The sequence below is a fragment of the Solanum lycopersicum genome, chromosome 8 (assembly GCF_036512215.1).
Source record: "Solanum lycopersicum chromosome 8, SLM_r2.1".
NCBI lineage: Eukaryota > Viridiplantae > Streptophyta > Magnoliopsida > Solanales > Solanaceae > Solanum > Solanum lycopersicum.
In genome coordinates this window covers 27,731,501-27,742,217 of record NC_090807.1, presented here as the reverse complement: position 1 = coordinate 27,742,217, position 10,717 = coordinate 27,731,501, and the positions used below count along the sequence as shown (strand labels likewise).

The following is a 10,717-nucleotide window of genomic DNA, read 5'->3' as shown; positions in this document are numbered from 1 at the left end:
CTCCCACGACCTCTACCACGACCCCTTGTCACTGCTCCTCTTCGAGCTACAGCCCCAGTGGCTGGCTCATACGCACCATGTCCTACCGGTGCTGGTGTTGGCGTAGTTGTTGCTCTAGTTCTAACCATCTGCGAAATAGAGTGAAGATGGTCAGATACAAACTTGTATCACCTAGATACCAATTGGATCCAAGTAATAGCACGAAAGAAAGAAAGAATGGAATTTTCCTAAAGTCTTATAGCCTTTCAAAGAAAAGTAAAGGCGTCCTCCTATTATTCCTTAAGACTCTACTAGACTCGTTCTTGTGTGATGAGACCAACGAACCTAATGCTCTGATACCAAGTTTGTCACGACCCAAAACGAGCCGCAAGTGGCACCCACACTTATCCTACTATGTGAGCGAACCAACCAATCTAAACCCTAACATTTCAAACATATTAACAGAATAAAAATGCAGAAGACTTAAAACTCATTAACGAAATCTATTTAATAACTTATACAATTTATCAATTACTATCCCAAAAACCTGGAAGTCATCATCACAAGAACATCTATCCTCAAATTACTACATCTAAGAGTATCTAAAAAGCTAAAATAACTAAACAGCTAGTCCATGCCAGAACTTCAAGGCATCAAGACCTGAAGAAGAAGATCAAGTCCAAGATAGAAACAATAGCTCACCCTGGAATCTGACGTGATGAAGACTGGCTAGAGTTGCGGTTGAGTTGAATACGACGGTATGTTTGCTGCACTCCACAAATAACAAAGAAAAATAATTACGAGTAGGGGTCAGTACAAAACATCAGTACTGAGTAGATATCATCGGCCAAATCAAAATAGAAAGCAATATATATCAGATAATATCATAGAATCAACTACAATACTCAACAGTTAGCAGCAAACAGTACAAAAATCATTGATAATAACGCCAAGCACACCCATAAGGACTCAATCCTCCATACCATACTCATTTGGGGAAATAGGTTCATTAATTTGAGTATATAAACATAATTCAAGATTCAATCTTTTTACTATCCTGGTGTCGGAACATGACACTCCGATCCTCCTCATACTGTCCTGGTGTTGGAATGTGACACTCCGATCCTCTACTATCCTGGTGTCGGAACGTGACACCCAATCCATTAATACTATCCTGGTGTCGGAATGTGACACCTGATCCATTAATACTATCCTGGTGTCGGAACGTGACACCTGATCCATTAATACTATCCTTGTGTTGAAACGTGACACCCAATCCATTAATACTATCTTGGTGTCGGAACGTGACACCTGATTCATTAATACTATCCTCGTGTCGCAACATGACACCCGATCCATTAATACTATCCTGGTGTCGAAATGTGACACCCAATCCATTAATACTATCCTGGTGTCGGAACGTGATACCCGATCCATTAATACTATCCCGGTGTCGGAACGTGACACCCAATCCATTAATACTATCCTGGTGTCGGAACGTGACACCCGATCCAATAACCGCATTCTTTTAGTTCATCAAGCCTTCTTCTATACCAAGACATCATCATTAACAAAGAGGTTTTAAGATTTAAGATTCAACAGCCTCATCATGCTTATTTTATCACCATCATATATTATCACATCATACAAGCACACAATTAAGCATATAGAAGACTTTACAATACTACCCAATACATATCATTCGCTATTAAGAGTTTACTATGAAATAGAATAAAACCATAAACTACCTCCACCGAAGAATTGTGATCAAGCAATCTACTTTCCCAAAGCTGCGTTCTTCCTCTCTCTCAATCGATCATTTCTCCCTCTCTCTCTGTTCTTTTTTTTTTCTTATTCAAACCCTCTTTCTTTTACCCTAATTAGCGTATAATTAAGTATAAAAGATGATAAAATACCCTACTACTTGTTTCAAGGTTCTCTCTTTTAACCCCCAAGTAATTAAATTATTAACATTAAACCACTAACTTTATAATTATAAGCAGGAATAGTCCAAAACGCCCCTTAAAATATTTAACAGAAATCCGACCCAGTCAGGGTCACGCAGCCTGTGACGGTCCGTCCTGCACGTCCGTCACAAAGGTCAGAGAGTTAATTCTGCGGAAGGATTTGTGACGGTCCATCGAGCCCTCAACGGTCTGTCCTGCCATTTCGTCGTGAAGTTCTGTGAGTCGATCTCAGTACTTAAATTTCTAAATTCTAAGTGTTTTGGAATGAGACACCCTCGACGGTCCGTCGTGCCCATGACGGTCTGTCGTGGGATCCGTCGACCCAGACAGTGATTTTTAGAATTTAACTCTGCTTCTCCAAACAACTAAACAGGTCGTTACAAAAAGAAAAATTTGAAATATCCCCAAGTGATCCAAAATATGTCTTGGAATCACAAAAAATATAAACAACGTACAAGTGAGAGTAGAGTTAGCGCAAACCATATGTAAAAGTATTTGATCTCTCAAAATGGAAAACCTAGTGAATTTAAGGGTAAATCTCTTTAAAAACATAAAGATCTTATGTAAATGGTATATCTTTTAAAAAACTATGTTTCAAAAATAAAATTTTTGACACGGCCCCTTAGAGCAGAAATCTAATAAAAATGGAGACATATTAGTCTTACAAGAATAAACTCAGTATTTCTTGCCTCTTACTCATGTTATGTGATAAATAATAAAATTTGCATTCATTTAAGGCCTATTAACTTCGTATCGTCAATACTTGGAAAGAAGGATGGTTCGCCCAATGGGTATGAATTCATAAAAATAGACAATGCATAACCCTTAAATTAATTGGGTAACTTCACCAAATAAAAAGGGAAATTCGAACTTGCCAAATAAGAAAGGAGAACGTGATCATCATAAGTGAAAAGAACAATACATGAAATAATTGAATGCAAAGGAAGGTAGTACTCGGTGATACACGTATGCGAAAGGAGGACTCGAACGACCTCACAAATTGAGGTTGAAATATATGAATCAAGAAATGGTGATCTGGATAGTAGTTTCCCATTCACCTTATATGATCTAAGAACCCCATGAACATCTCCCAGTGGAACACACATTGAATTTTTTCCAAATTTTAGGGTTATTATAAATAGTACAAAGAAGAGAGAAATTAAGTTATTGAAAATTACGAGTCCTAAAAAATAGTAGAGAATTCTTAATCGGTTCTTATAGAATGAAACACTATAGTTTGTAAAGAACACTTTCAATTTTTGGGAGTTTTTCAAACTTTACTCTTAAAATTTCTATATTGAAGTTTAACTCAAACTGTGTTTGCTTATAATAGCTTAAGCATATGTTACACATGGTTACATTCATAAAAGGTATAATATGTTACTCTCTTTTGATAGGCAGCTAAAATCCGATGATTCAGGAGTGTAGTAATGTGGTTGAGTAAAGATTTAAGTGAAAATAGTCAAATAAACCCTCAAACATTTGAAAATTTTATGTCAATACCCTCCGTTATACTTTTCGTCCATTATTGCCTTCATTGTCCAGTAATAAGTGTACAGTGATTCCTCCCACTAATAGAAGTCTTACTCGTCAATTGTTTTTACAATAAAAGATGTTGAGTTGAAAAGTTAAATCTTATAACTTCTCTTTTGTTTAATAATGAATGGAAGATACAAGGAATGATAAAGAAGAAGAAGATGATGATGATGATGAAGAAGAAGAAGAAGAAGAAGAAGAAAGGAAGAAGAAGAAGAAGAAGAAGCGGGGGTGAAAAGATGGGGGGACGGCGGTAACCTACGAGGAAGAAGAAGAGAAAGTAGGTGGGCCTTTTTTTAGGTTGTAGATAGGTTTTTAAATGGGTAATGAGCAGGGTTAATGGGTGTTTGAAATTTGTCTTAAATATTTGGTCAAATCAGGTTGAGGTGTAGGATTGTGCCACATGTACAAAACGAGTCAGCTGTTAGTTGGAGGGATAAATGTGCAATTATTATTGAGCGATGAGGGAATTAATGGACGAAAAGTATCATAAAGGGTATTGAAATGCCATTTTTGAAAGTTTGGGGGTAGATTAGTCCCCTTTTCCTTGATTTAACATAGTGGGTACTGTGTTATGCTCTTCTTTTATATTTTTCTTACATGGATTTGGTCTAATTATCATTGATTTGACTTACGGGTTACGGTGGAAAACTTAATTCTATTTCCAATTTTTGATTGATGCTCTAAAGGAATCGATTTGAGTGGATATTAGCTTTATACTTGTTTTTATATTTGATGTACGTAATTTGGTTTAAAATAGAGGCTATAGGTGAAACGACCCTCAAAATGAAATAGGATGAACTAGAGATTCACGTGAGTTTTATAAGTCAATAAGTGGTTAAAACAAAAAGTATTAGATTTTAGAGTAAGTTTTAAAGAGTTTTATGGTCAAACATCACGGGACGACCAAGACGTTCGAATACTAGTCTTTTACGTGTTAGTTTGTTTTACTATATTGTGCATATTTTTATGTGTGGTTAGGAGTCCAAAATCAGTGGAAGTGACTCTAATGTCTAGATGAAGATACTTAGGGTCAAAACGTTCAAGTACGACTCCCCAGGACAACCCTAATGGTGACAAGGAGGACCTAAACCTTTGTCAAGGAGCTGTCAAAGGATCGAGCATACAACCTGTTTTTGAGGCCCATGGCACATAGCTACTCTAACACTTAAAGGGGGGAAGTTTATCTCAGACTTGGTCCTACACAGAGTCTTGTTCCTTGAAAACTAATTCATGAGGCAGATTTGAATGTGCCTGCGCATCGCGTAGAGGCTACCGGATTTGGTCGCGTCGTTTTAAGGTCAAGTTGGACATTCAGTTTGATGTCCAAATACTGTAAGGGAATTTACAGTATTTGGGTGGCATAATATGTACAGTTTTGAAGTCATTATACACCTATTCCCCAATCAAAAACATAATTACCCATTTAGAAATTCAAATTTCAAAACCTTTCTGCCGTCCAAATTCTCTCAAAACCTCCAATGAAGAAGAAGCTTAGGGTTGAAGCTAGAGTCATAAACAATGGAAAATTTGCTTAAATCTTATTCTAGTAATCTGATCAAGGTATGTTAAGATCTTCATATATGGGTTCTTCCACACATAGAGTCCCCTAGATTTTCTTAATTTCTGAAGAAGAACCCTAATAAAGGTAGGGTTGATTCCAAAGAGTTGGATTCTGCCCATATATGATTATATTGATGTTAATTCATGTGATTATTAAGAATTTATGCTGACTAATTAACCCTAATTTCTACATTATGTTAGTTTTTTCTTTTAATGAGAAATCGATTATATTTGGGATTTTATGATTAAGTATGCTTAGAATTGGCTTATGACAATGTCTTAGAAAAAATGTCTTGAAATCTAGACTAGTATGAGGATCATGAAGTAATGTTTTAATGTAGGACTTAAAGTCATTATGTTGATCAATAGGGCCAATAAAATGAGTCTTATATTTTGAGTAGCTTGCATGTATATAGATTGGGAAAGGTAAATCACCTAAAATGAATCATGCTTGTTAAGATAGAATAGTCTAAGCTTGATCCTATGGATTCCCTCATGGATATTTAAATTATGTAGCTTGTTATGGTATTTCTCATGGTAGCTTGTTGTGGAGTGTATCATTATAGCTTGGTATTGAGGAAGTAAGCTCTCCTAAGGTTAGCTTGATCTTGCATTGGTACAATGCTTGTCATGGTATCCTACATTAGTAGTAGGTAGGGTAGCCTAGGATGCAGAATCTTCTATATTCTTCTAGGGTTATTTTTGAGTAGCATGAATAGATTACCTTCATGGAAGCTTTATTTTGTTAGGATAACACCACTTCATGGTAGATTAGTATGGATATGTTACACACTCCTAAGAATATCTTAGGGTTCAGGACTTATGCTCCCTTATGGATAGCTTGCATGTACATGAATGGTTGCACCGTATCTAGGTTGGTATTCTTATATCCTTTCTTTATTAGCTTGTATATTATGTTATGATGTATTCCATGGTAGTAAGTCTATTATGTCCATATGATAAGCTTAATATACTAGAACGAAAGATAGGTTAGCATAAATTAGGTTATCCTAAAAATGTAATAAGTATGAATGGTAGTATCGAGTGCCATTTATACCTTGGACAACTATGACCTTAAACTATTCATCAAATGACCTCTTATGTGATGTATCCTATATAGTTGCTATAGTAGCCATCCATGATATGAATGACTTAAGATTATAGTTCCATGTCAATACGTAGTAGGTCTATTACTGACACCTAGAGTTTATGAAAACGAATAGGTGACTTCAAGGTATGCTTAGTGTGTGAGTTAGAATGGGATACCCCACATGCATTGCACAAGTGTGCCTTGAGGTGATCTAGGGGTATAGTGCTCTAATGTCATGAAGGACTGAGGTCTTAATTATAAAAGTGGATTATGATCAAGAATGACCAAAGAGAGGTACTTAGCTTAGGTAGTAGTATGGGATGCTAACTTGGCCTTTCACAAGTATACTAGAAGGTGGATTGTGATGCAGTTCACTTGAGTAAGAAGGTCAAGTACTTGAAGTATGAACTTTTGTATGTCTTATGTTGAATTGGGACGTTAGAATGAGTATTTTGGAATTATGTTATAATTATGTATTTGTCTCTTATGGTTATATCTTATATTGACTAACCCTTTGAGATACCTTATATTTTATATGTTATATTTCATACTTATTACTTTTGTACTAACGCATATTGCCTACATTTCTAATCAAATGTAGGTGCTTTTGGGAGATTGAGTGCCTGCAGGTTAGGTTCCAAAGTTTGGAGATTATTGAAGATTGGTGTGTCCTCATAGCATTCGAGGACAACATCCTTATGTTCCCTTTATGTCATTTACTATGTTTTGGACCTTTATTGGTTGAGTCCCAAGATATTTTTACTCATGTATTTCATAAATAGTTTAGAGACACATGTTACAAAGACTTCCGCTGTTATGAAATGATTTTCCTACTATGCCTAAAGAAAACTTTTAAATTCCCTCCTTTTTTTATAGGATTTATGCAATGGAGATAAGAGGCCTGTAAAAAACCTCAAAGATGTCAAGTACGTTGTGTGACGCTTAAAGGGTACTCTTAGGTCGTAAGAATGGGTCAGATACTTTTCTTATAGAGATAGTGTGACGTCCCCCCATAATTCCAGCCTAATTCCGTGTCCGTGATAGGGGCTGAACATTCTAATGTTGTGCGGAGGACTCTAGAACCTTTTGGAAATCTCAAGAAGGCTAGAGAAGGTCCCAAGCAATGTATAATTCTCTAAAAAAGGGATCAAAGTGTAAATATTTTAGTGACTTGTGAAGTAAATATGAAGTAAATATTAATTTCACTTTAGTCCCTAGGAAGTGGTAAAATAGAGGTGCCCTCATATGCAAAGGCACCAAGCATGTTATAAGCATTCTCCAAGCATAATAAAAAGTCTTCTTCAAAAGCTCCCTTTGTTATTCTTTGTAAGTCTATCCAAGCATTAAGAGTCTTAGCATATACCCTATGTCTATGACAATATGGTATCAGAGCGAGGTTTGATATTGAGGGAATATCTACCGAAGTAGAATAAATGGTGCTAGCACTACCAACGTCAGACTGGATGGTGGAAAGAAAAATTGAAAGGGGAGCAAACATCAAAAGAGTAATGAGGAGGTTATGCTCGATACAACACCTAGAGAGGTGCTAACATATCATCCTCCCTCGACTACAGAAGCAAGTGAGATGAATTGGCAAAGATGACATGCACGTCACGCTGGAGAAGAATGTGTCACAGAGGTGGAATTGGTAAGAAAGGCCGTAGAGATATTAGGTCAGTGCATGAATGTGGCCAACGGCAAGTTCAAGACCCTTGAGAACTTCATCCTAGAGGAGACCGAGAGCATTCGTAAAGACATGGAGGATCGCCAGCGGGACGAGTTCGAGATGAAGGAAGCCATCACTTCCTTCGAATGTCGATTAATGGACATGCTTAGCACAATCAAACGTTAAAGACTAAATTAAAAGCACTAAATAAAGGCGTGGAGATTGGAGGATCTACATCACCCGACCTTGTTGGAGAGGCCAATGTCAATTTTCCCAAGCCACCCATATTCAAAGGCTCCCATGACGCTCAAGAGCTTGAAAAATTATATGGAACTTCAAGAATTTCTTCAAATGTAGTTAGACGAGAAGCGACGAAAATAAGATCAACATTGTCGTGTTGTATTTGTCCGAGATGGCTATACTATGGTGGAGGCGCAAAGAGGCCAAGATTGGGAAGGGGACAAGCACCATTAATACTTGGGTGCAATTCCGCTAAGGATTCAAGAAATCCTTCTTTCCTAACAACATCATGGACAAGGTTAAGCGCAAGTTTTGGGAATTGAAGCAGACGGGAAGCATTAAGGCATATGTGAAGGAGTTCACAACTCCAATTCTTCAAATTCCCAACCTCACAAATGAGGACATGCTTTTGAACTTCATGTACGGACTACAGAATTTGGCCAATACGGAGTTGGAGCGACAACAGGTCAAGACCACAAACGAAGCCATCACACAAGTCGAGTCGTTGACGCACTTCTAGTATGAATGACATTATAAGGCAAAGGGAAAGGATACAAGAAGTATTCATGCCAAAGGTGGGAGATCGTTGCCGAGGAAAGGAGCAACAGGAACACCTCAAGCTAAACGACCCCCACAAGTCGGACAACAAGCGATTCTTACGCTAGAATTACACAGAGAAGCGGGCCCAGACCAACAAAGAAGATAGATTCTACATATGTGGTGGACCGCACAATTATGCCAGGTGCCCCGAGATAAAGAACCTTGGTTCCATCATACGTTAACGGAGGAGAAGGACATACAAGAACAAGGGCAAGACGCGGGCACGACGCAGTTAGGCATGGTTGGATTGTGCGGTGCAATTGCCAAGGAGACTTAGAATCCAGGAGACTTCAGCACGCATTATAGACATCTCCATAAATGGACGACCAGCTCGTGGCATGGTAGACTCCGGGTCCGAAGCAAACATCATGACCGTGATGGCAGCAGAGAGATTAGGGCGGAATTACGTGCCAAGCAATGCTCGTCTGAAGATAGTTAATGATCCGCCAACTCCTGTATACGGGGTCGTCCAAGGAGTAAGCATTATGTGTGGAAAGTGGAAAGGTAAGACAAACTTTACAATCGCTCCTTTAGATATCTTTGATATAATTCTTGAATAAGATTTCTTCCAACAATGCCATACAATAATCTACCCCTACTTCCAAAAAAATCATGCTGATGGAGAGGGAAGGGTCGTGTTTGGTACCCCTAGTCAAGATATCAAACAAGGAAGGACACACCCACCTGTCGGCTATGCAGATTGTGAAAGGACTTAAGAAAGGAGAGTCGACATTCATGGCTATCATTAAAGGTTCAGGAGAAGAAAATTGTCTTATGGAGTCCTTTACACCAATAATAGAGAACGTCCTTGAAGAAAACAAGGACATGATGCCGAACGAGCTTCCAAAGACTCTACCTCCGAGGCGCCGGTAGATCACAAGATAGAGTTTGAGGTTGGAGCCTAGCCACTCGCACATGAACCTTACCATATGGCTCCACCCGAGTTAGAGGAGCTAAGAAAGAAGTTGAAGGAGGTCCTCGAGGATGGTCACATCCGTCCATCCAAAGCACCTTATGGTTCGGCAGTGTTGTTTCAAAAAAGGAAAGACGGGTCATTGCGCATATGCATCAACTGTGGGGCGCTCAATAAGGTAAAAATCAAGAACAAATATCATATCCCGCTGATTGAAGATTTATTTGATAGACTTGGGCAGGATAAATACTTCACCAAGATGGATCTTTGGAAAGGCTACTACCAAGTTCGCATCACGGAGGGGGACAGCTAAAGACAACGTACGTGACCAAATATGGAGCATACGAGTGGTTGATAATGCCTTTTATCTTAACCAATGCACCCTCTACCTTTTGCATGGTGATGAACAAAATATGTCATCCCTACATGGACTAGTTCGTGGTTGTGTAGTTGAATGACATAGGCATCTATAGCAGCACATTGAAGGAGAACGTGGAGCACTTGAGGAAAGTCTTCCAAGTCTTATGGGGGAACCAGCTCTATGTAAACAGGGAGAAGTGCGAGCTCGCCCAACACGAGGTGCACTTCTTAGGCCATGATATCAACCAACGCAAACTACGAATGGAGAAAGGAAAGATTTGGGTAATCCAGGAGTGGGAGGCGCCCATGAATGTGACCGAGCTACGATCCTTCCTTAGAGTTGCGAACTACTATCAGAGGTTCATCAGTAGCTACTCTGATTGACCAAATTTTTGAAAAAGAATAAGTCATGGGTTTGGAGAAAGGAGTTCCAAAGAGCATTCGAAGGTCTCAAGGCTGCAGTAACGGAAGAGCAGATCTTGACTCTGCCCGACTTCTCCAAGACCTTCTAAGTACATACGGATGCATCAGACTTTTCCATTAGGGGAGTCTTAATGCAAGATAGTCACCAAATAGTATTCGAAAGTCGCAAGATAAACGAGATCTAATGGCGTTACACGGTGCAGGAAAAAGAGATGACAACCATTGTACATTGCCTACACAAATGGAGACACTATTTATTGGGCTCCAATTTCATGGTAAGGACTGACAACGTGGCCAAGAGCTACATCTAGTCACAAAACAAAATCAATCCGAAGCAAGTTACATGGTAATACATTCTGGCCAAGTTTGACTACGTCTTG

General features: G+C 38.6%; 1 protein-coding gene across 1 annotated transcript; it reads left to right on the top strand.

Moving 5' to 3' along the window:
• Positions 1–9,570: 9,570 nt before the first annotated feature.
• Positions 9,571–10,298, top strand: LOC138337879 (uncharacterized mitochondrial protein AtMg00860-like). Its single transcript, XM_069288316.1, has 2 exons — positions 9,571–9,732; positions 10,005–10,298. The coding sequence occupies exons 1-2, from the start codon at positions 9,571–9,573 to the stop codon at positions 10,296–10,298; spliced, it is 456 nt and encodes a 151-aa protein (XP_069144417.1).
• Positions 10,299–10,717: the final 419 nt, after the last annotated feature.

What these genes read in the sequence shown, in the direction of transcription:
- LOC138337879 (XM_069288316.1), top strand. Translation starts at nt 9,571, where the DNA reads ATGGCTCCACCCGAGTTAGAGGAGCTAAGAAAGAAGTTGAAGGAGGTC. An exon ending in ACTGTGGGGCGCTCAATAAG is followed by an intron (nt 9,733 to 10,004) that starts GTAAAAATCAAG and finishes GTGGTTGTGTAG; the next exon opens with TTGAATGACATAGGCATCTA.